This window comes from Ranitomeya imitator, chromosome 10, assembly GCF_032444005.1.
Source record: "Ranitomeya imitator isolate aRanImi1 chromosome 10, aRanImi1.pri, whole genome shotgun sequence".
Taxonomy (NCBI): Eukaryota; Metazoa; Chordata; class Amphibia; order Anura; family Dendrobatidae; genus Ranitomeya; species Ranitomeya imitator.
The window spans coordinates 140,128,063-140,154,808 of NC_091291.1; the positions used below are offsets into that span (position 1 = coordinate 140,128,063).

General features: G+C 45.8%; 1 protein-coding gene across 3 annotated transcripts in view; it reads left to right on the top strand.

Annotated features, from left to right (window-relative positions):
- The first annotated feature begins 697 nt into the window (after window positions 1–697).
- The window catches only part of GRAMD1B (GRAM domain containing 1B), a 105,861-nt gene continuing 79,812 nt past the window's right edge, over window positions 698–26,746 (top strand). Inside the window, exons 1-2 of one of the 3 annotated variants that reach the window (XM_069743067.1) lie at window positions 698–914; window positions 12,458–12,668. In XM_069743067.1, coding sequence (XP_069599168.1) covers window positions 892–914; window positions 12,458–12,668 — 234 coding nt within the window. In that variant the 5' untranslated portion in view covers window positions 698–891. Of the gene's footprint in view, window positions 915–9,635; window positions 9,887–12,457; window positions 12,669–26,746 lie in introns of those variants that run through there. The other 2 variants (XM_069743069.1, XM_069743066.1) reach the window with 2 other exon arrangements.

The window sequence follows — 26,746 nt, forward strand, 5'->3', positions numbered from 1 at the left end:
CATGCTCTATCTTTTTGCGATTTTTTTTTTTTGCGGATTTCCCACTCCGAAATGCATTTGGAAGTGTCCGGAAAAAACCGCGGCAAAAACGCATGCGGTTTTCTTGCAGAATTCATGCAGAAAATGTCCGGAATTCTCAGGAATTTTCTGCAAGAAATCCTGAACGTGTGCACATAGCCTTATATTGGAGACAATTCATTTGGATTTAATTTTGGAGAAATTGTTGGGATTTATCCATCCATTTGTTAATTTTGTTGTCATTAAATATATTCAGAAAGAAAAATGAAATCCCTATACTTTTTATATTATCCGTTCTGAAAAAAAGCCCCTGCAGAACAGGAAAGACAAAAAAAGCAGCAGCTCCTTTTAGTCTGTGGCTGAATAATCAAACGTTGTAGGAGAGAAGTGCGCTAAGTATAGGGAGCGGGATGTTATTCTGGAGATCACTCGCTGAACATGTGTCCTGGTCCTAGTAATTACTGCACAGGCGAATGGTCCAGGGGGGAGAGCACCATAGAGGAGGCTGTCAGGAGGGGAGAACTACTGAATCTTTGTGCCCTTGGATCCCTAAGGAACTTCTCCCCATCTTGTCCCTTCTTTTAAGACCCCCTCTATTCCTCCCCCTCCCACTCAGAATCAGTGTGTCTGGTAGGAATGCCAGTTCTCCCTGCACTTCCCACATCTTGCTCTATTCTGCACATGCTCAGGCGAGACTGTCAGCTGCAGAGCTGTTCTCCAGCGCTGGTGGGAGAGAGGACAAGAGGGGACATCATATACCACATTAACAATCAGGCCTGTCAGTCGCCTCATCTTCTCCAATATGTCCTGGATCACAGACAGCACTGAGTGGGCAGGCTGCAATGTGCCCCAGGAATTAGACATTCTGCACCAATGAAAGGGTTCCGGCTTGTCTGGTAAGCGGAGACACCGGTCCTCCCCACACCTTCTAGCACCCTCTCACTCCCCCCTATCCCGGCATAGTGTTCCCCTTTTCTTGCTTTGGATGTGGTCTCAGTGAAGTTGGCTTCTGGTTCCTCATTTTCTGCAGTACTTGGTGCCAGCCTGCAGCTGTCAGGAGCATCTCCATGGACTGAAGAGACGCCCTGTGCCCAGCTCCTGGGAGGACCGCAGGATGGCTTGCAGGTTTTATCCGCTGCTAGTACTGTCCTAGCCTAGTCCTAGTCGCCCTACACTGATGGGCTCCAGCCTGCTGTGACCTAGAAGCCCTAGTCTGTAGCTAAGCAGAGTCTGTTAAACTATTCGATGGGATTTCTAGGTCCCAGATCTTGTATACTCCTCTGTATGATGCAGTGCGTTGTGTAACTCCATGTGCCAGTTGTCAGTGTCATGTAGCATTATACCTGGTTATTTTAGTAAGGTTGGGACCTCACGATGCACTTTTTTTGTCCAAAACTGTGATCGGAAGGAAAAAAATGCAGAATTCTAATCCTATATATCTCCACTAAGCAACATTTATGCAAAAACTGCACCGAGACTGCCCACCGTGTGCCCCTCTATCGCACCGCAGGTACAGGCGCACACAACCACTACGCACCTCTCCTACCTAACTCCTCTAAAGTAAGAATAAAACCTTGATATTTTTATTATCATCCCTTCCCGCCTCTCCAGAGTAGTCGGCTGTAGTTTCCCGTGCTATTCAAGTAAATACGATGATTTATTAACCCATCATTTTGCCACGCTGCTGCCTAACCAGTTAAAAGTCCATCTGCTTCTGCTGTGCACCATTTATCCTGGTCTGGACTGTTCACGTGTCTGCCTTGTCGCTTACAATGTCTGTTATCACCGCTTAATAAAACACAGCACTCCATTAATACAAAAATGGACTTGGGGCCATAAGGTGACTCTGTCCTCAGCTAAGTATGTCACTCCGGATGGCCAGCAGCCCCTGCCATTGTGACTCTGACCTTGAGGTAAGTATGGCTAGCTCCTGGATTCCTGTGAGTATTGTGCTGTCAGGAGGGGTTTATAGGATGTAGACCCCCTGTGCATTGTGCTTCTAGCACCATGATGCCATGTAAAATGTATGGCAAGAAGTGAGAGAGATGGGAGACTGTCGGATGCCATCTGTAGACGTAATCCTCTTAACATTTATCCTGCTTCCTTTCCTCCCCTCCCTCAGACCTCCAGGATTAATATCTTCTCTCTGTCCCCTATTTTCCTGTTTTTTTCAGTGTTAACTCTGACTTGCCATTGCTACTGAAGTGACTGTACCCCCAGAACGTCAGGTTACATTATTTTCCCTCTCCGTTATGGCTTTTAACTCAAATTATTTAATTCCTTAGCCCAGAGCAACTTTTACCCAATGGACCACACTTTATAGATGTTCCCCTTTTTATAATGTAGTGTTGACTTCCTTCAACAAATTAGTGCAGGGATTAAAGCATTAGTTTGTGTTGGAGATTATGCACATAGTATCCCCCGGGCAATTAACAAGCCAGTATTTAACAGCAGCCGCGATTGGCACATGAGGTGACTAGTCTTGGTCGGCCCTCGTTACGTCATCTCTCCCCATCCAGCCTTGGTCGGCCCTCGTTACGTCATCTCTCCCCATCCAGCCTTGGTCGGCCCTCGTTACGTCATCTCTCCCCATCCAGCCTTGGTCGGCCCTCGTTACGTCATCTCTCCCCATCCGGCCTTGGTCGGCCCTCGTTACGTCATCTCTCCCCATCCGGCCTTGGTCGGCCCTCGTTACGTCATCTCTCCCCATCCGGCCTTGGTCGGCCCTCGTTACGTCATCTCTCCCCATCCGGCCTTGGTCGGCCCTCGTTACGTCATCTCTCCCCATCCGGCCTTGGTCGGCCCTCGTTACGTCATCTCTCCCCATCCGGCCTTGGTCGGCCCTCGTTACGTCATCTCTCCCCATCCGGCCTTGGTCGGCCCTCGTTACGTCATCTCTCCCCATCCGGCGATCCTCTCCGAGCACAATCTGCAGATGTTCTCAGGCTGGTACATTGCAGCAAAGTCACATCATAGCTCCCAGAATATACAGCATTTAGATCTGCCTTGTGTGCATCCATGGTCACAGATGTGGCAGACTTAAATTCTTCTGTTAAATAGTCAGCATTGTGAATCGGAGCTTATTTTATTCATTTCTATACCGGCAACATGAAGGGAATGTGATATTGACGGCCTTTCCTGATAATAGGCCATCAGCATTCAGAAAACCCCTTTAAGATAATGCAGCACATTACTGTCACCGTGACAAGCACGACTCTGCTTCATCAGGATTGTGTTTTGTAGTTTTGCTTTCCCTGAAGCTTTTCTAGTTTCATACACCCGATATATATGGTCTCTATTAATGTAGCATTTTATTCCTGAATCTGGAGCCTGGTTTGCATCTAGGTTTTACTGAAGAGTAATAATGTTAGTCCGTTGTCTTTTTTGTTGTTTTGTTGTTGACTTTTATTGTTTTATTTTTCTTATAAGTGGCGAGTATCTCTGTAATTCAGCTTGCTGAGGTCAGAGTCATAGCAAGGCGATATATACGCAATCTTATTCCTCCTTTTAGTTTTATTTATTCTCATTCAGAAAGTTTTCATTGTTGTATAAACCAAGATACAGTGCCTTGCGAAAGTATTCGGCCCCCTGGAACTTTTCAACCTTTTCCCACATATCATGCTTCAAACATAAAGATACCAAATGTAAATTTTTGGTGAAGAATCAACAACACGTGGAACATAATTGTGAAGTTGAACGAAATTTATTGGTTATTTTTAATTTTTGTGGAAAATCCAAAACTGAAAGGTGAGGCGTGCAATATTATTCGGCCCCTTTCAGGAGGTTTAGTATATTGTGCTGTGCATTATACTGTATACACAGTTTATCAGAGAACGTGGTTTCCGTGTCTCATTGCTCCAGGTGATTTATTTAGCAGTTTATCGGAAGGTAGCAGTTGTGGTGAGGAGTCTGCAGCCCATGTGTGGTCCAGCTGGGGAGGTGGTAATGCTGGAATGCAGATTCTGGGTGGAAATCCGCCATCAGGAGATGCTTTGAAAGCGTCTGGTGTAATATAGGACAGGCCTTGTACGGGGCATATGGTCAGTGTTTCACATTATACTGTAAACCTGCTATGATCTCGGATAGCAGCAGAGGAGTTACAGGTGATCTCTTTTTCCCTCATCATGACATTGTGACAATGACTGCCGTGTGTTTGCCAATGTGCGCTTTTCACATGTAAGGGCTTGAATGTAACGCACAAGCATGACATGATGAAAAGTGGCAAAACAAGTACTGGAGGTGCAAAATGTGTATTGTCAGTAACCAGTGAGAACAGCCGGGCTCTATGTGATCTTTATAAAGAATTACATTGTCCTGCACCCTGAGTGACATGTCCCTGTTCTGCACCCCAAGTGGTGGCGTATCCCTGTTCTGTACCCCAAGTGGCGGCGTATCCCTGTTCTGTACCCCAAGTGGCGGCGTATCCCTGTTCTGTAACCCAAGTGGCGGCGTATCCCTGTTCTGTACCCCAAGTGGCGGCGTATCCCTGTTCTGTACCCCAAGTGGCGGTGTATCCCTGTTCTGTACGCCAAGTGGCGGCGTATCCCTGTTCTGTACCCCAAGTGGCGGCGTATCCCTGTCCTGCACCCCAAATGGCGGCGTATCCCTATCCTGCACCCCAAGTGGCGGCGTATCCCTGTCCTGCACCCCAAGTGGCAGCATGTCCCTGTCCTGCACCCCAAGTGGCGGCGTATCCCTGTCCTGCACCCCAAGTGGCGGCGTATCTCTGTCCTGCACCCCAAGTGGCAGCATGTCCCTGTTCTGCACTTCAAGTGGCAGCATGTCCCATCCGTCACTTGGTGTGGTGGTATGTCCTTGTTCGGCACCACGTGTGCTGGTGTGTCCCTGTCCTGCACCTGGTGTGGCGGCAGGGGCGGATTATCAGAGGGTCAATATGGGCGGTAGCCCAGGGCCCAGTGGTCTGGGGGGGCCCTGGGCTACCGCACATATTAACCCTCTGATAATCATCTGTGAGACTGTGAATGCCCGCCGGGCGGCGTTTATGTGCCCCCGGACCCGGTGGGCAGAGAGAGGGCGCCCGCATTGGGCCCCTTCTCATCTGCTCACCGGGCCCTTTCCGGCGCTGCGGCGGTTTCCTATTGATGTGCGGGCGCGCGTCCGCACATCAATAGTTAACAACAACAGCCGCCAGCCAATTGGAGGCTGGCAGCTGAAGTCGGCCGCAGCACACACGTCGCCGGCGTCTGACGTCATTGTCAGTCGCCGGCGAGTGTGCGCTGCTGCAGGGAGCTCGCCGCCTGGAGCGCGGACAGGTGAGGAGGAGACTGTTTTTTTTTTTTTTTGATCAGTTAAACGGTGGACCGTGGACACACTACGGGGCAATGCTGGAGGGAGGACACACTGGGGGGCAATGCTGGAGACACTGGGGCAGGTTGGAGGACACACTGGGGGCAATGCTGGAGGACACACTGGGGGCAATGCTGGACACACTGGGGCAGGTTGGAGGACACACTGGGGGCAATGCTGGAGGATACACTGGGGCAATGCTGGAGACCCTGGGCAGATTGCTGGGGGGCAATGCTGGGGGGCAATGCTGGACACACTGGGGCAGGTTGGAGGACACACTGGGGGCAATGCTGGAGGACACACTGGGGCAATGCTGGAGACACTGGGGCAGATTGCTGGGGGGCAATGCTGGACACACTGGGGCAGGTTGGAGGACACACTGGGGGCAATGCTGGAGGACACACTGGGGCAATGCTGGAGACACTGGGGCAGATTGCTGGAGGACACACTGGGGGCAATGCTTGAGACAGTGGGGCAGATTGCTGGAGACAGTGGGGCAGATTGCTGGAGACAGTGGGGCAGATTGCTGGAGACAGTGGGGCAGATTGCTGGAGACAGTGGGGCAGATTGCTGGAGACAGTGGGGCAGATTGCTGGGGACAGTGGGGCAATGCTGGGGACAGTGGGGCAATGCTGGAGACAGTGGGGCAATGCTGGAGACAGTGGAGCAATGCTGGGGACAGTGGGGGCAATGCTGGAGACAGTGGGGCAGATTGCTGGAGACAGTGGGGCAGATTGCTGGAGACAGTGGGGCAGATTGCTGGAGACAGTGGGGCAGAATGCTGGGGACAGTGGGGCAATGCTGGGGACAGTGGGGCAATGCTGGAGACAGTGGGGCAATGCTGGAGACAGTGGGGCAATGCTGGGGACAGTGGGGGCAATGCTGGAGACAGTGGGGCAGATTGCTGGAGACAGTGGGGCAGATTGCTGGAGACAGTGGGGGTAATATGCTGGACACACTGGGGCAGATTGCTGGACACACTGGGGGCAGGACTGGAGGCATGGGCAGAATGTAGACACGGGGTATGATTGGAGACACGGGGTAGAATGAAAGACATGGGGCAGGATTGGATCATGGGGCAGGATGTATACGATGGAGACAGATGGGGCAGGATGGATACTCATGAGTGCAGGATGGGAGAACATATGGCTGGAGCGAGGAATGAGATACATGGGGTGGGGAATAGTATTACCATAGGGGCTAATTAAGGGATATTATTACTGCAGTGATGTATTTATTTTATTTTTTGAGGATACGGTTTTAAATGGGGGGGGCGGTCCTGTTACTGTGCAGAGTGACACTATATCGCCTTTTTCGCGGAGCTCGAGATAACTGTGTTATTTCCTGCAGAAACGAGTCCTGGCTGGGAGAAATGATGGCGGTCTGTGCTGTATGAAAGATGAAGGACTTCACCTAGAGACGTCACTGGTGAGTCAGTGTTACCTATACACTGACACTATACACTGTATACTATATACAGAGGTCCTGTGTACAATGTCACCAGTGATCACTGTATTACCTCTACACAGACACTGCATACTAAGTACAGATCTCCTGTGCATACTGGCACTAATGGTGATAGTATTGTGTTTTTTTTTTTTGTTGTTTTTTTTTTACTGATCAGTATTGTAGTATTCAGTCACTATGTGGTGGTAATATGTGGTCTGGAAATGGTGTTGTGGTATTTGTCCCTTGTATGTGCTATTTGGTCACCAAGTGGTAATATGTGGTCTTGACACGGTGCGGTGGTATTTGTTCCTTGTATGTGATATTATTCGATCACTGTGGTGGTAATATGTGGTCTGGTCATGGTGCGGTGGTATTTGTTCCTTGTATGTGATATTATTCGATCACTGTGGTTGTAATTTGTGGTCTGGTCATGGTACGGTGGTATTTGTTCCTTGTATGTGATATTATTGGTCAAGATATACCTAAATTGTATTGCAGATTTTAACAAATATTGAATAGGTTACAGTAGAGTAGGGCCCGGCCATTTTTCTGGAATAATCTGGTTCGGGTATATCATGACCCCCGTCACATGACCCCCGTCACATGACCCCCGTCACATGACCCCCGTCACATGACCGGGGGGGCCCACAGTGTGTGAACAGCCCGGGGCCCTGGCTATCCTTAATCCACCCCTGTGTGGCGGTGTGTCCTTGTTCTGCACCTGGTGTAGTGGCATGGCCCTTATCTGCACCCCATGAGGCAGAGTGTCCCTTTCCTGCACCCAATGTGGCACCATGTCTCTGTTCTGCTCCCCATGAAGCAGTGTCCCTATCCTGCACCTGGTGTAGTGGCATGTCCCTTATCTGCACCCCATGAGGCAGTGTCCCTTTCCTGCACCCAATGTGGCAGCATGTCTCTGTTCTGCACCCCATGAGGCAGAGTGTCCCTTTCCTGCACCCAATGTGGCAGCATGTCCCTGTCCCTGTCCTGGTCCCTGACTGGCAGTGTGTCCCCGGTCCTGGTCCCTGACTGGCAGTGTGTCCCTGTCCTGGTCCCTGACTGGCAGAGTGTCCCTGTCCTGGTCCCTGACTGGCAGCGTGTCCCTGTCCTGGTCCCTGACTGGCAGCGTGTTCCTGTCCTGGTCCCTGACTGGCAGCGTGTCCCTGTCCTGGTCCCTGACTGGCAGTGTGTCCCTGTCCTGGTCCCTGACTGGCAGTGTGTCCCTGTCCTGGTCCCTGACTGGCAGTGTGTCCCTGTCCTGGTCCCTGACTGGCAGTGTGTCCCTGTCCTGGTCCCTGAGTGGCAGTGTGTCCCTGTCCTGGTCCCTGACTGGCAGTGTGTCCCTGTCCTGGTCCCTGACTGGCAGCGTGTCCTTGTCCTGGTCCCTGACTGGCAGCGTGTCCCTGTCCTGGTCCCTGACTGGCAGCGTGTCCCTGTCCTGGTCCCTGACTGGCAGTGTGTCCTTGTCCTGGTCCCTGACTGGCAGCGTGTCCCTGTCCTGGTCCCTGACTGGCAGCGTGTCCCCAGTCCTGGTCCCTGACTGGCAGTGTGTCCCTGTCCTGGTCCCTGACTGGCAGCGTGTCCCTGTCCTGGTCCCTGACTGGCAGTGTGTCCCTGTCCTGGTCCCTGACTGGCAGTGTGTCCTTGTCCTGGTCCCTGACTGGCAGCGTGTCCCTGTCCTGGTCCCTGACTGGCAGCGTGTCCCTGTCCTGGTCCCTGACTGGCAGTGTGTCCTTGTCCTGGTCCCTGACTGGCAGTGTGTCCTTGTCCTGGTCCCTGACTGGCAGTGTGTCCCTGTCCTGGTCCCTGACTGGCAGCGTGTCCCTGTCCTGGTCCCTGACTGGCAGTGTGTCCTTGTCCTGGTCCCTGACTGGCAGCGTGTCCCTGTCCTGGTCCCTGACTGGCAGCGTGTCCCTGTCCTGGTCCCTGACTGGCAGTGTGTCCTTGTCCTGGTCCCTGACTGGCAGTGTGTCCTTGTCCTGGTCCCTGACTGGCAGTGTGTCCCTGTCCTGGTCCCTGACTGGCAGCGTGTCCCTGTCCTGGTCCCTGACTGGCAGTGTGTCCTTGTCCTGGTCCCTGACTGGCAGCGTGTCCCTGTCCTGGTCCCTGACTGGCAGCGTGTCCCTGTCCTGGTCCCTGACTGGCAGCGTGTCCCTGTCCTGGTCCCTGACTGGCAGCGTGTCCCCGGTCCTGTACCTCCAGTGTCAGCGTTATTGTCCTGCATCCAGGGGTCAGCATCATTTTGCCCACATGTCATCAGTAGTTTGTGTTATATAGTGATTTCAGCTCTAGTTTTGTTTGGGCTTGGGATAACATGGCTTATGTTTTCTTGGTGTTTTGGATAGTTTTTAGGAGGTGATTTTTTTGGGGGGGGTTTATGACCCAGCACATCTGTATCCATCTCTGACCGTGTGTACATATAACACTACAAGTGAGGTCTCAGAACGTGAACAGTGGATACAGCTAATCACTTGGACAGAAGACTCATGTGCAATGGAATAATGTTTTTCTTACTTTCTTTTTTCTGCCAGAACATATTGTGCAGTAATTATGTAGGAATCTGCTTGTTATCTTGCTCTGAATGACTCTGTCATTATGGGTCCCCGGTGTATATGATTAGATGGTGCTCAGGCCGGGCATTATGTTGGTGCAGTTCCATGCACAGGTGTGAGGGTCACGTGACAGCCTGGCATCTCCACGGATGACGCCAGGATTGGGGCACTGCATCCAGGCTGCGGGGACAGATCTACATCTCCTGGTGAAGAACAAAATAAGGGAATCTAAAAGGGGGAGAGTGTAAATGACAGGCGAGGAGCAGCGCAGGAGCAGCTGTGAGTCAGGGAGGAGGGTGGTCCATGAATGACTGTTCCCTCCCATCCTTCAGACTCAGCTGCAGGAGGGTGACAGAGAAACAGCTGAAATAAAAGGCTTTCCCTTCCTTTATCTGAGCAGCCTGTTAGGACCCCCATGTTTAGGTAAAGGGGGCACTGAGATGGATTTGGAGGTGAGTAGCCCTCCTGCCCGCTCGCTGTTTTCCCTGCCCCCTGCTGTTTTTTCTGCATGAATGAATGGATCAAGCAATGATGCTGGCTCATCCTCTCATGGCTGCCAGGTTAGTGCTGCTGACGCTTCTGTGTGTTTTTCTGTTGCCCACAGTTTTTGTGCCTGTGACCTTGCAGTGCTGTGGATGCACAGTATGGATCTATGTCTTATACACCCCCCTCCTTTCATGATGGGGGTGTATTGAGCAGTGCTCTGTGCATGCTGTGGGACCATCTCTGCATTGTGACACATTTTGCTGCGGACTTGATGCTGTCCCCTCTTCATGCTGTGCTGGAAACGGTGCTCTGACAAAAGGCTGCGGCTGCTCCCACTCCAAGAGATGCTTGAATTACCAGTGCGTCATCCCGGGCATCACTGCAGTGTGTGTGGAAGTGAACAGGGTGCCCATGTCCAGCACATGTGCCATGTACTGCAGGTGTGCAAACATGCCCTGTCTCCAGCTGGGACTGGTGCGGCTGCGCACGCCTCTCGCTGTACATCAGGCCGCACGCACAGGGTGTTGCCTCTTCTTTTTGTGTCTAGTTTGCCAGTGTGATTGTGAAGTTGTGCTGGCCGATGCTTTCACACTGGGTAAGTTGCTTACTCCCTCGGGTACGAGCAGGTGGATGGAGCAGCCGGGGGCCTTGTCTCCGGCCCTTTTATTAAAAAACCTCCTGAGAATTGGGTTAAAACTCACCAAGAAGGTGGGTAACCAAACAAGACCCTGCAATAGTCCAGACGGCAACAGCCGAAATCTCTGAAGTGCATCTGATGCTAACCGATCAGTCATAGCCATCAGTACCGATACTTGGCGTTTATGGGGTACATACATTTTTCCGCACGAATACTCACAGAATAAAAGAATCATGCAATATATCCTAAGGGGTAGTGGTCATAGGACTGGACGGGCCTACAAGGAGCACTGAGATGTGGGACTTTACAGCATGGGTGGTGAGATGGGTTTGTCATTGTCAAAAATGTTCGACAATTAAGACAGTCTATTATCATTCATCTCCGCAGTTCTTGGATAATACGGATCACACTGTACCAGACCTGCAGAAGTTTTAAGGTCTTTGTAATTTTCCCCCCATTCTTTCGGAGCATGTGATTAGTTAGCAGTTGTTGAAGTGTCCCATATCCATGAGAAGGAGTATATAGGAGTATGTGTGGACCAAGGAAGGGGGTGATGATGAACACTGGTGAGAAGACCCACGTCTCACCATATCTCTGTTGTGAAACATGGCCAAGGACTGGTGCTTGTCCCATCACAGAGGGTCATTACTTACTTGCGGGCACCTGCCAAGAGGACTGAGTGCTGGATTTCCTTGTATCGCGGCTATAGCTTTAAGGACATATTGGGAGTTGTAGTTGTATCATGGCTGTAGACCATTACATATATATATGCACATTCTTTTCCTTGACCTGTGTCATTTTCTTTCCTCCTTAGCCCACAAGCAAGGAATTAATATCTCCATGTTGGCACCCACTCCCCGAGACATGCATGTATCCAGGCCTCCTCCTAAGCCCATGGCTTGCAGGACTCCATGCTTGCAGCTCCTTCTGTTGGCTGCTCTGTGTTCTTCTCCGGATGCTTGTCTGTGCCGCTGCTCGCCTTTAGATCCCTCTGTTCCTGCACCATTGTCAGTCATTGGTCCGACCCTGTGATCTGCTCAGGACGCTGGATTCAGGGTCTCTTCTTCTGCTTTCCTACCCTGATAACTATAATTGCTCAGCTACTGCTGCACTTTGTAGACACATTTAACTATAGCCTTTATTTTCTAGTATTCTCTAGTTGGCAACATATTCCGCTGTATATTTTATGTAAACTTGAAAGGAGTTTTGCAGTTTTATCTAAGTTAAGCTTTTAATGTTGTATAATGAAGTTTTGCAACTTTCTAAATGAATGATGTATAAATTCCTCACCATTACCCAGATCTTGCTGTCAGTGAATGGAAAACATCTTGACGTCCAGAAGCTGAAATGTCTTAATTGAGTCATCTCCGCTTGCTGAGAGCTGAGGGTTTGATTTTAACCCTTTTATAGTGAGACAACCCTTATTGCACTAGAATCCAGGAAAATATCGTAAAAAAAATAAAATAATCTAAACTCCCCTGGCAATCCTCCTGCTTCTCTGTATTCTGTAGTGGACCCCCTGTCTGAATGATTCCTCTTCTGATCGGGAAGGTGCAGGACCACTGACGTGCCCTAAGCATTGAGCAAATGGCTGCAGCGGTCTCATGCTGTCCCCATCAACAGAGAAAGCAAGGAGACCAGTGGGCCACCAGAACAGAACCACACAGACGGGGAGGTGAGCCGAGAGTTTATCTGTAGTCCTAGGCTGGGATGGGCGATGCTCTTACCCTTTAATTGTATCAAACCCTGGATTTGACAGTTTTTTGTTTTCTAGATGTGTTTGGTCATAGAATAGTCAAGACTGGATACAATTGTAGTAAACCCTGTGCCATGAAGACAGGATTTAAATATGGTGAGCTGTTGAAACAAAGTTTATTAGGAAGTTGCAGAACTTTTTATTTCCCATCACAAGGCCTCATGTACAGAAAACTAAGGAACTATATGAGGTTGGATATGTAACAGATGAATCATTTTTTGCTGTTTTAACCATGTTTTCTATTCACCTTAGTACGGCAAGTAACTCGAACCGAAGCTCGCCTGCCTGCTCTCCCATCCTGCGCAAGCGCTCCCGCTCTCCGACACCCCAACAGAGTGAAGGAGAAGTCATGGTGGAGAAAAGTTCGGACCATTCATCAGACAAATCACCTCCAACCCCAGAACCAGGAGTGCAGCGGAGTGGATCCTCTCAGTCGGGTCGCAGCGGTGGCAAGAACTCCAAGGTACGTGCTGCCTGTGAGGATGCCAAAAAAACAAGTCCCGTAGACCGGAGGGTTTCTGGAGCTGAGAATGTGCTGTTTGTTATATGGGAAGATCTTGCTGTAGAGAAAGGGTTAATGGCTGTGCAGAGACAGCAGATATATGTCTAATCCCCCTCCTTATTAGTGTGGTTAGTCGTTTGCTTGGTTTCATGTGAGCAGTATAGCAGAGCTGGGTTTACATCTTGGAATAGCAAAATGTGTTGCTTTTTTAGATTTTTATTTTTTAGATTTTTTTTTTACATTGGACTGCAACTATTTTTGTTTCTCACATTTGTTGCTGCATCTTGATTCTCCCATATGTGCAAAGATCTGAGCCGGGATCCGAAAACACTTCACTAATTGTTACTAAATCTGACTGTGGACTTTAGTGGTGATAATTTATGACGTTTCCGCAATTAGTACTGGATTATAGAGGCTGTCGGGCTGTATCCATCTGTCCTGTGAGTTCGCTCTCCTCCATTCCCATTTCATCCGATCAGATATTTAGCTGCTTTTATGAGGATTTTGATCCCCTTGGTTCTTTTGGAGCAGGCCGCACAGATTCAGTTGTTTTTTTCAGCTCTGTCAACACTTTTGTAAGTGTCGTCCCCATGTATACTTGTTGAGATGGACGTGATGCTTTTTATTTGAGGACCTTTTTTTTTTGTTTCATGCACTATTACATATGGGAAACAAAACCAAAGTAACATTTCCATATTATTCTATTTTTTAACTGATTTTTATCTACATTTTTTCTTCTCCTATGTCTAAAATGAAATTTGGGTTCGTATTTTATCAGATTACTCTTTATTTGACCAGAATGTGATATCTCCACTTTTCTTTTAGTGTAAATAGCAATACAAATCACAAGGATGAGCACGTCAGAGCAAAAATGGTCACAGTCCCCTAACTTATGGCCACTGGCCCTGTGTCTATGGTCTCTGGACTTTTGCCCACCTGTGGCCAAGGTCCACTTGCCGTTAGCCAGGGTTTCCCTTGCCGTTAATCATATTTCTTTACTTATGGCCACTCGTTCTTTACTTATAGCAACAGGCCTCTGTCTGTTAGTGACGGGCACCTAACTTTGGGCATTTATGGTTGTAAACATACGCATTTCATGCACTTTGCCGAATCTGAATGAGGGTCTGGATAGTGACTCTTCTACTATATCTTCTGTCCCATGTATGAGACCATATCCAGGAAGCAACATACAGTCATGGCCAAAAGTATTGACACCCCTGCAATTCTGTCAGATAATACTCATTTTCTTCCTGAAAATGATTGCAAACACAAATTGTTTGGTATTATTATCTTCATTTAATCTGTCTTAAATGAAAAAACACAAAAGAATTGTCCTAAAGCCAAATTGGATATAATTCCACACCAAACATAAAAAGGGGGTGGACAAAAGTATTGGCACTGTTCGAAAAATCATGTGATGCTTCTCTAATTTGTGTAATTAACAGCACCTGTAACTTACCTGTGGCCCCTAACAGGTGTTGGCAATAACTAAATCACACTTGCAGCCAGTTGACATGGATTAAAGTTGACTCAACCTCTGTCCTGTGTCCTTGTGTGTACCACATTGAGCATGGAGAAAAGAAAGAAGACCAAAGAACTGTCTGAGGACTTGAGAAACCAAATTGTGAGGAAGCATGAACAATCTCAAGGCTACAAGTCCATCTCTAAAGACCTGAATGTTCCTGTGTCTACCGTGCGCAGTGTCATCAAGAAGTTTAAAGCCCATGGCACTTTGGCTAACCTCCCTAGATGTGGATGTAAAAGAAAAATTGACAAGAGATTTCAACGCAAGATTGTGTGGATGTTGGATAAAGAACCTCGACTAACATCCAAACAAGTTCAAGCTGCCCTGCAGTCCGAGGGTACAACAGTGTCAACCCGTACTATCCGTCGGCGTCTGAATGAAAAGGGACTGTATGGTAGGAGACCCAGGAAGACCCCACTTCTTACCCCAAGACATAAAAAAGCCAGGCTGGAGTTTGCCAAAACTTACCTGAAAAAGCCTAAAATATTTTGGAAGAATGTTCTCTGTTCAGATGAGACAAAAGTAGAGCTTTTTGGGCAAAGGCATCAACATAGAGTTTACAGGAGAAAAAAAGAGGCATTCAAAGAAAAGAACACGGTCCCTACAGTCAAACATGGCGGAGGTTCCCTGATGTTTTGGGGTTGCTTTGATGCCTCTGGCACTGGACTCCTTGACCGTGTGCATGGCATTATGAAGTCTGAAGACTACCAACAAATTTTGCAGCATAATGTAGGGACCAGTGTGAGTAAGCTGGGTCTCCCTCAGAGGTCATGGGTCTTCCAGCAGGGCAATGACCCAAAACACACTTCAAAAAGCACTAGAAAATGGTTTGAGAGAAAGCACTGGAGACTTCTAAGGTGGCCAGCAATGAGTCCAGACCTGAATCCCATAGAACACCTGTGGAGAGATCTAAAAATGGCAGTTTGGAGAAGGCACCCTTCAAATATCAGGGACCTGGAGCAGTTTGCCAAAGAAGAATGGTCTAAAATTCCAGCAGAGCATTGTAAGAATCTCATTGATGGTTACCGGAAGCGGTTGGTCGCAGTTATTTTTGGCTAAAGGTTGTGCAACCAAGTATTAGGCTGAGGGTGCCAATAGTTTTGTCTGGCCCATTTTTGGAGTTTTGTGTGGAATGATCAATGTTTTGCTTTTTGCTTCATTCTCTTTTGTGTTTTTTCATTTAAGACAAATTAAGGCTACGTTCAGACTAGCGTTGTGCGCCGCTGCGTCGGCGACACAACACACGCAAAAACGCGGCAAAACGCAAGCAAAAACGCTGCGTTTTGCGACGCGTGCGTCGTTTTTTGCCGAAAATCGGACGCAAGAAAAATGCAACTTGTTGCGTTTTCTTGGTCCGACGCTTGCGGCAAAAAAACCGCATTTGTCGCAAAACGCAACAAACAAGAACGCATGCGTCCCCCATGTTAAACATAGGGGCGCATGACGCGTGCGTCGCCGCTGTGTCGCCCGACGCTAACCCGACGCACACTAGCACAACGCTAGTCTGAACGTAGCCTAAATGAAGATAATAATACCAAATCATTTGTGTTTGCAATCATTTTCAGGAAGAAACTGAGTATTATCTGACAGAATTGCAGGGGTGTCAATACTTTTGGCCATGACTGTATAAGCAGAATGTGACCATGGACAGTGCTCCAGTGTCCCGTCTGCTCCTGTGTTCGGAGCACCCATCTGTCGGGCAGTAGTTATAGCTTCTGTCTCTATAGGGGATGATAAACTCTGCAAATGATTGTTCACTGGAAATAGAGGAGGCGCACCGTCCACCAGCGTGTCTGCAGATAGAGGAATCATCTCTATTTTAGGCCAAGCTGTATTTTCCTCAAAGACTCAGCATCTATCAGTGAAGGATCTGTCATATAACTTTTGTCATCCTTCTTTTTAGAGATGTGTATTCTCACACTTTACCCACCACCATTTCCTTTCTTGTCACACACCTATATGTTTTTTTACAATTAGACCTAGACTACTGTGCAAGTTCTGCTGCTCAGTCTCCTGTATGGACGGGTTGTGCATCTGTTGATTCACACTCTATGGGTAGTGAAAGGTTAATGTCACTCCACATCATCATTGTGCCGGACAGCAATGCAGCTATGTTGTGCAAAATTGTAAGGTTTACATGATCCTATACAATGCATGTCTGCTGGGGTGACCAGATGCCATGTGTGTGTGAAGCCTAGGTTTAAGAGTAGCAGTACGCAATTCATATACGTGGGGTTAGACACGTGTGCTGCAGAGGAACGCTTGGAAGCTCAAGAATTTCTATTTTTTAATTACGACTTTTTAAAGGGGTTGTCCCATAAAACAATATTGGTCACCCTTTCACAGGTTAACTGATTAATGTATAATTGCTAGTGGTCTGAGCATTTGGATCACTTCTGATAGAGGGAACAGGGCTCAGAGTCCCGTGTGTGAGCGTTACTGTTGTGAACGGCCACCAGTCTTCTTGATGTCCATACGAGCGCTAGTCACACATGTTCACTACTGCTCCATTCTTGGGATTGTGAGGAGCCTCAGTACCCAGATCCTGAGTGGTCATACATTTATCACCTATTCTATGGATAAATAATAAATGCTCTTTATAGGAGAACCCCTTTAGGCTGTTGCTTTCCATGCCACGGGTCCTCAGTAGTCTTTTCAGAGCATGGAGGCAGTAGACCGAAGCCATCTTTCTACGCAGGGACCACTATCGCTAATCTCATGACTGTGGTCCCATCTTCTTTTATGTTCAGCTTTCCATGATCATAGTAAAATGCCAGAACATGACGGTGCCGATCACCGAGCGCTTTATCCAGCACCGAGCTTTTCTGGATATTACGGAAATGTTTAGGAAGTAATGAAGGGTCCTAGAGTTTTAGTCAGAGCTCAGACTGTTGCCCACTATACAGAGTCCTGAAAATAATTAGAGGAATTAAATATAAATTGTAATTTTACACATTCTCTTTAGTACCTGTGTTACATTGACTTCAGTATACTTGAGGTTTTATTCTCCATTCGCAACCAAAGCTGAAGTAGAAATTCTGATATTTTCTTGTTATGTGAGGAAAGTGCATTGTGTGAGATCGGATGAGTGTTGGATGAACGCTCTTCGGTCCCATGAGGACGCAGGAGGGGTACAGACACGGCAAAGTGAGAGGAGTACCCACCAAATGTACACGAGCACTGGCCAACATGGCACATATGACCGGGGTAGGGACTCGCGCTTCCTGGCAGCGGCATGGGTACACACAGGCACTTGGCTTTAGTGCAGAACAGTCTTATGTTCATTAACAACTTTACCATGAAAGCAAAATAACCTTTCCCCAGCTCCAAACGAATAACTACAAAGTAAGGAACAAAAGTCCCTTTTTTTGGGGTTGGCAAGAAATAACACCGTCCCTCACCAGTTAGCAATCCACACAATGCTCCTAGCTCAGGCGAGAAAATGCAGCTTACACGCGTTACCCAAACAGCGATTGTCCATAGCAAGCCGCGATACTTGCAGTTGGTGCACACGGCCGGGGCCGTCTTCCCTCACAGAGGTTCTTGCCTGTCTCTCTCTAGCTCCAACACAGCTGACTGCCCGACAGCTGGACACAGGCCGGGCTCTAGACATAGCTAGCCAGGTGCAGGCACACAGGACCTCCGGTGCTAGGCTTCAACCCTGTACCTGGCTTTCCTGCACCGGTCAAGTGGCCTGGGTCTGGGTAATCTGCACATGAGCATTAGTCCCCTCCCCGCTAATGGACGGACCCTCAGCCATTTATCTGCAGTGTTTGGTAATCTATAACCTTGCTTGTTTATCTCCTATTTAGAGCTTCTTTCACCATATCTATTTATGTTCACTTAGGGGGTGTATGGGGTCCGTATTATTTCTGTGGACACCCCTTGTGAGTGTATCAATAGCTACTATTCCAGATAACTACTTCTTTAAGGTGCAGATAATAAGTTATCACGGTGTACAATCTGTGCTCAATACGATTAGATGGTATCTGGGACGAGCCCCAAGTGGCCGCTCTGCTGAGAATATAAAGAAATAATAATACCCTGCATTAGATGGCGGCATAAGGCAAGCTGTAAAAAGCCATCCGGATCTCATATTCTCCGGCATGTATCAGCCGTGTTCCAGGAAGCCTCGCTTTATCTCACAACTACAAGTCAGCGAGCCGCAGTCAAGAGGTTGTCATCACCAGTTGCCTCCGAATTACTGCCAATAAACATGCAGCCATCCCCGAGTCTTGTGTGTATGAGCAGAAGCCAGAGACCGGAGCCAAGACTCGACATCCTATCCTGGAACCAAACACTTGTGACATTGTGTCACCTCCCAAGCGGCATAACCGTGCAGCCATCCCCAAGGTCACTGCCATTATAGCAACAGATCATCACTTATATCATGGATGAAGCCGAATTGCTGGAAGTCGGAGTTTACAATTTCGGATTGTAGTTTTGGTCCAGATTTCTGTGCTGAAGCTTGTAGATTACTGAGAAGAGCCATATCGCTGAAAAAGCTGAGTGCACCGTGCAGCCGCCTAAGACCCTGTCATTAAAGAGCTTTCCCCTTTAAAATCTCCCAAATCTCCAGTAAATCGAAGTCCTTGAGCTGTCCTCTTGTGTCAAGTGGATAAATGTTATACTCTGCTGTCTCTATTCAGCTCTTGTCTGAAGGCCAAGTGTATGACTCCTGCAGGGAACCTCACCCAGCTTTCTCATAACCCTGAACGGAAAAGTGACTCAGTATCAATGCAAGGATAGGTAGATTTACTATATAGTTTCCCCAGAAATCTGAGTCACTCTCTATAGAGGTGCGGATCATGGGCAGAATTATGGTAACATTTAAGAGAAAACAGCAAGCAAATATAAAAGTAGCTCAAGATCTCCGCTCTTGGCTCCGATCTCCCGAGATGAGACACGAGATGATCAGCTTTGGGGAAAAAAAATATTGTTTATTGAGCATGGTTTATGTCTTATGTTCTGTGAGCATGGAACAAGGGGATTGTGAGAAGCAAAATTTGCTGAAAGCTCGAGCAGGACTGCTCCAATCTCTGACTTCACGTTCAGATATCTTGTTAGTTGTCTTCCAACTTTAAAGCAGATCTGTCACCAGATTTCATAATATTAGCTGCATTCATTATTAAATAGATTTCTTAGACCTGATTTAGACCTAATGAAGCTAATGTACTGACTTTGAAATCCATGCCACAATGGCTGTATAATCCTTTTTCAAGGTCCCCCTCTCCCTTCTTTATAGCATTTTTAGCCCACCTCTAAATTCTTATCTCAGTATCAATTTTGTATCTCCAGTCTGACATGGATTATCACATGAAAGTACACCGGCCTCATTAGGCATAAGAGACTGATCTGATAATATATGCAGTTTGTATTAAGAAATTTACTTCCAAAGCCATTTTAAAGGGGTACTCCCATCTCCGAGATCCTCTCCAAAAATGTAGTAGGTTTAATTATAATATTAGCAAATACCTCCAATTAGAAATATAATAGAATTTTTTTTATTTGCCATATTTCTTTCTTCATGTGCAGGCGTTGCAGGACCTTAGGTATCCATGATTACAACCACTAAGAAGTAGCTAACTGCCACTTCATCAGTGGATGTAACCATGGATACCTAAGGTCCTGCAATGCCTGCACATGAAGAAAGAGACATAGCGAATAAAAAAAAAGTATACTACATTTCTAATTGGAGGTATTTGCTAATATTATTATTATTACACATACTACATATTGGGATAGGATCCTTTTTTGAAAAAAAAACACCTAAACTAACAATTTTGGGGGCTAGTATGCATTATTAACAAAAACATCAAAATAAACCCAAAATAAAGAAAACAATGAATGCCATATAAAATCATACTGCAATTTTTATTTTGTACATACAGACAACATAATTTAAAATTAAAAAGAATGTAACACCACAGGTAATGAAAACATGGGGGCCAGTACCGGGCACATTAATTGATGGAGTTAAACCATAATAATTATTCTTGCTATACCTTTATCTTTCTTTCAACTTTCTTTTTATTGAAAACAATATAAAATACAGAGAAAAGACAAAAAAGATGAAGCAGATTAAACAAGTCACAGTATAAGATAATAAAACGTATATAAGAAAGGAGACAATCATGTAGAATCATGTATATTACATTGAACCAAGATAAAGGGCCCAAAACTTAACCTTTAATCGGTGGGCCAACTTATTAAGTAGGGCATGGTGATTCAAGATTAACTCTATTAATATGTGTAAGGACGCTTACATAGATTGTTTATTTTATCAATCAGTGATCAATTGTAAATGCATAATATTTTTACAATGAGAAATATTAGTAAATAATAATAGATTAGTAAATAAGTATTGAAGAACATCAAATAAAATCAAAGGGGTAGTGTATAAATAAGTGAACATCACCTTTATATGTTATGGACAAAACCATAATCATACACACACATTGAAATAAATAGTATACAAATATAAGTTTGTCCTTGTAGGATCGCTACTTTAATAGGTGGCGCTATAGAGTTCAAGTCCTCTTTTTCTCTGAACAGGCAATTTGCATATCAGATCAATAAATAAATGTAAATATTAGACAAAGATAACACGAGTAAACAGAAAATACAGTGTCTAAATGAAGGTCTTTATTATTAAGCGAAAAAGAAATCCAAACCTACAGAGCCCTGTGTGAAAAAGTGATTGCGCCCCCCTCCCTTTAAAATATAAATTAACTGTGGTTTATCACATCCTCCCTAGCCACATCCAGGCTCGATTACTGCCACACCTGTTCTCAAATCAAGAAATCACTTAAACAGGACCTGCCTGACAAAGTTAAATAAATCAAAAGGTCCTCAAAAGCTAGACATCATGCCATGATCCAAAGAAATTCTGAAACAAATGAGAAACAAAGTAATTGAGATCTATAAGGCTGGAAAAGTTATGAAGTAGTTATAAAGCTTTGGGACTCCAGTGAACCACAGCGAGAGCCATTATAATCTTTTTTCAATTATTATTTTTTTTTTTATATAAAGCGCTAACATATTCTACAGCGCTTTACAGTTTGCACACATTATCATCACTGTCCCCGATGGGGCTCACCTTCTAAATTCCCTATCAGTATATCTTTGCAATGTGGGAGGAAACCGGAGAACCTGGATTATCCACAAATGTCAAAAACATGGAACAGTGGCGAACATTCCCAGGAGTTGCCGGCAGAACAAAATTACTCCATGAGCGCAGTAACGACTTATTTCCATTTCTTTTGTATGTTTGTCACTCTTAAATGTTTCAGATCACCAAACAAATGTATATATTAGACACACACAAAAATACCGCGCTATAAACCGCCCCACTGCAGAGGCTACCAATGCATAAATACCCTATTGGTATATATAAAAAAACCAACTGGCTGCGGACCAGAGGTAAAAGTAAAAAATACAGTGCACGCTTGTATAAAGCACCTATTGGCGCCTGGTTCCACAATATAATCTAGCTCCAACAATAGTTACTCTCACCTACCTACTTAGGGGTAGAGGATTAACTGCTTCAGCCGCAGGGTAGATGTGGCTGACATGCAGGGATCCCGTATCGTCCTTATACAGCAGGTAGGACGGAGGAATTGCTTGGCCGCAGGATAGATGTGGCCGGCGTACAGGGGTCCCGTATTGTCCTTATACAGCGGGTAGGACGGAGGAGATGCTTGGCCGCAGGGTAGATGTGGCCGGCGTGCAGGGTTGCCGCGCCGCTCTTGCACAGCGGGTAGGACGGAGAAGATGTGGGCAGTGCAGAGCCAGAGGCGCCCCGGCCGGAAGCGTCCCTGGATGCACGCAGGGAACAGGAAGGTGGCCGATACCAATCGGCCGCTCGACCTGGCAGTGACGTCACTAGTGCTACGGGAGCAGCAGAGGGTCAGAATAAACCAACGCGTTTCGAGGTGGGACGCACCTCTTCGTCAGGGACACGTTGGTTTATTCTGACCCTCTGCTGCTCCCGTAGCACTAGTGACGTCATTGCCAGGTCGAGCGGCCGATTGGTATCGGCCACCTTCCTGTTCCCTGCGTGCATCCAGGGACGCTTCCGGCCGGGGCGCCTCTGGCTCTGCACTGCCCACATCTTCTCCGTCCTACCCGCTGTGCAAGAGCGGCGCGGCAACCCTGCACGCCGGCCACATCTACCCTGCGGCCAAGCATCTCCTCCGTCCTACCCGCTGTATAAGGACAATACGGGACCCCTGTACGCCGGCCACATCTATCCTGCGGCCAAGCATTTCCTCCGTCCTACCTGCTGTATAAGGACGATACGGGATCCCTGCACGTCGGCCACATCTACCCTGCGGCTGAAGCAGTTAATCCTCTACCCCTAAGTAGGTAGGTGAAAGTAACTATTGTTGGAGCTAGATTATATTGTGGAACCAGGCGCCAATAGGTGCTTTATACAAGCGTGCACTGTATTTTTTACTTTTACCTCTGGTCCGCAGCCAGTTGGTTTTTTATATATACCAATAGGGTATTTATGCATTGGTAGCCTCTGCAGTGGGGCGGTTTATAGCGCGGTATTTTTGTGTCTGTCTATTGTTATTTATTCTACCGACAGAGCTCGGCACAACCCCTGTCTAAATACCAGCTGCTTTCCTTTAGCTTTCATTTTTTCTTTTCCCTTCCACCTCCTGGATTCATATCAGTGCAGCGCCAGTGTGGTCATTGGTTGAGTAAATGTATATATTAAACAAAGATAACACAAGTAATCACAGAACACAGTTTTTAAATGAAGGTCTTTATTAAAGGAAAAATAAATCCAAACCTACAGGGCCCTGTGTGAAAAAGTGATTGCCCCTACACCTAATAACTGGTTGGACCATACTTAGCAGCAACAACTGCAATCAAGTATTTGTGATAACAGGCAATGGGGCTTTTACAACACTTTTGCCCAACTCATCTTTGCATAAAAGATATATTTCAGCCACATTGGAGGGTTTCCGAGCATAATTAAGTTAAAGTAGTGCTTTGTGATATAACAGATAAATAATAAAGCATATAACCATGGTGAATATGCATATTAAGGTAAAGCAAAGTCACCAGATTGAGGCCAGGTGTGGATCCAAAAGTGGGAGAAGGGAAAGAATAGGGGAGTATAGTATGGGAGAGAAAATGTTTGTTAAACTATGAAATATCAAAAGGGGGTATCGACACTATTGTTAAAAATATGTTTTAAAAAAGTTTTGGTTCAATGTTAATTGCCGATATTACGGTTTGTTTATTTTTTTGTTATTAATTGTAACCCAATCCAGTATGTGCGACGAAAAATCCCAGAAGGGCCAATCCAAAAGGGAAACCTAAATAACGAAAGAAAAAAAAAAATAATGACAACAATCACACTAAACAATATACACTTAAAATATCATTGTTAATAAAATTAAGGTAGAATACATAAATAATATAAAATAGCCCAAAAGTATTTTATTGCTTACATGTAGTATATATTCACATTAAAGGACTATTTATATTGGTAGAAAGGTTACAAAGCTGTTATGATAATTCAAACCACAAGGAGTCAGAGTCTTCAATTTGTATACCCATGCGGAGACTCTTTGTGCAACCAAACGCTTCAGGTTACCTCCCCTTGGTCCGATCAGAACTCTATCAATCCCTCTAAACCGCAGTAAAGAAGAATCACAGTTATGGATGGATTTGAAGTGGCCGGGATAGGTTTTAGAGCAGAAAAGTCATCTTATTTGTAGTTCTTGATATCCAATACGTGTTCACAAACTCGTCTTCGAAATTCTCTTGAAGTCATGTCAATATTCAATGGACCACATGGGCACAATACACTACTGCTTTCATTACACAATCAATATGGTGTGTGATAGAGTATGTTTTTTGCACATTGGAATCTGAGAAATCTTTACTAGTTGTAATGCTGGAACACGCCACACATTTGCCACAAGTAAAACTTCCCCATTTTGAGCCTTTAGAATTGAATATTGCTGCGGTGTTTCATCCGCCATATGTTATAACTGGAAATGGGGTAATATGGTTGGACAATGATTTGTCCAATAATAGTACCGACCAATATTTCTCTACTGCTTTCTTCAGTTCGTCACTATGTGAATTGAAGTCAAATATACACCATACCTTTAGTGGGGTGTCTTTTCCAGATTTCTTGTATTTGAGTAGATCAGACCTTTTATGGCATGATGCCCTTGTATATGCCTGACATGTGGTCCTTTTACTGTATCCTCTGTCGGTGAATTGTGTTTGTAGGTCTTTGGCTTGTTTCCCAAAAAGTTGGTCATTGGAGCAAATCCTTTTGGTGTGCAAGAACTGTCCCACTGGGATGTTTTTGTTTAGATGCTTGGGGTGCTCGGAAATTGCATGTAACACTGTATTCGCAGCGGTGCTCTTACGAAAATACGAAAAAGATCAGTTTGGATGTTTCCATGATTGTCCACCTGAATTAAGAGATCAAGAAATGTGATGCCTTGTGTACTGGCTTTGTATTTCAACTTGATGTTCGAATTGTTCGTATTAAGTTCACGAAAGACGACATCAAGCTCATTCCTTGTCCCTTGCAAAATCATCAGTATGTCATCTATTTATCTGGCCCAAAAGGCAATTTTGTTATTAAATTTGAGGGGTTCGGTTTGAAGTAGAAGTAGCATTCTCTCACACAGCCCCAGGAGCAAATTGGCATATGAGGGCGCACAGGACGTCCCCATATCTGTGCCCTGGAACTGTAAGTACAGCACCTCCATAAACATAAAAAAATTTGTGGGTTCGGATAAATCTTACTGCTTTTATTAAAAATCCAAGCCCATTTGAAGTTCAGCAACGACCATCTGGATGATCCAGAGGAAGCATGAGAGAAGGTCATGTGGTCAGATGAGACCAAAATAGAACTTTTTGGTATCCGCTCCACTCGCCGTGTTTGGAGGAAGAAGAAGGATGAGTACAAAACCACAAACACAGTCCAAACAATGAAGCATAGTAGGGGAAACTTCATACTTTGTGAGTGCCTTTCTGCAGAGGGGACAGGATGACTGCACCGTATTGAAGGGAGGATGGAGTCCTATATCATAAGATTTTGGCCAACAACCTCCTACCCTCATTTAGATTGTGAGCCCCATCTGGGAAAGCGATGATAAGGTGTATAGACTAAACTGCTGCGGAATATGTTAGCACTATATAAAAATAAAGATTATTATTATTAAGATTATTTCCCTCAGTAAGAGCATTGAAGATGGTAACTAATTACTTTGTGGGGGCACCACAGAACATGAACAATTGGGATCCAACCCTGACCTCAGAAAACGAATCTGCACAAAAACAAGAAAAAGCAGAGGCCATACAAAAAGGGGATCACCAAACAGCATGGTGAACCATTGAAGATGGGTCGTGGCTGGGTCTTCCACCATGACAATGACCCGAAACACACAGCCAGGGCAACTAAGGAGTGCCTCCGTAAGAAGCATTTCACGGTCCTGGAGTGTCCTAGCCAGTCTCCAGACCTGAACCCAATAGAAAATCTTTGGAGGAACTGAAACTCAATGTTACCCAGTGACAGCCCCGAAACCTGAAATATCTGGAGAAGATCTGTATAGGGGAGGGGGCCAAAATCCCTGCTGCAGTGTGTGCAAACCTGGTCAAGAACCTCAGGAAACGTCTGACCTCTGTAATTACAACCAAAGGTTTCTGTACAAATATTAAGTTCTGTTTTTCTATTGAGTCAAATACTAATTTCATGCAGTAAAATGCAAATTAATTATGTAAAAGTTCTACAATGTGATATTCTGTATTTTTTTTAGATTCTGTCTCTCACAGGTGAAGTGTACATACAATAAAAATTACAGACCTCTGCATTCTTTGTAGATGGGAAAGCTTGCAAAATCTGCAGTGTATCAAATACTTATTTTCCCCACTGTGTATATATGTGTATAGTTATATATATTTGTATACTATTTATTTCCATGTGTGTGTGTGTGAGTGAGGTTTTGTCTGTAGCATATATAGGTGATCTTCACTTATTTATACATAATTGCTTTGGTTTTATTTGGTGTTATTCAATATTTGTTTACTAATTTGTTATTATTTATTAATATTTGTTGTTTGAAAGGTATTATGCATTTACAAATAAACACCAATTGTTTATTTTATCAATCTATTTAATCATCCTTGCCTATCTGAATTAATATTATATATCACAGGAGCACGCCTTTTTATTACCTTTCATACTTTTTATATATGCTGATAAACCGGTAATTACCTTTTACTCCATCAATTAATGTGACGGCATTAGTCCCCTTAATTATGTACTTTATATACGATTTGCTTGCCTGGTAGCCCGGTGGCTACGAGATGCGTCACGTGTCTGTGATTCTGAGCATGTGACATGCTATGTACGTGAGGCTTACCACGTGAGCAATTGAATATTTCGTGGGTCGTGCCGCTTGACTGCCGCACGATTCCAGCCTGCCGCTTGAGCGCATGCGTCTACCCGGACACTGTTTGTGTCATATGT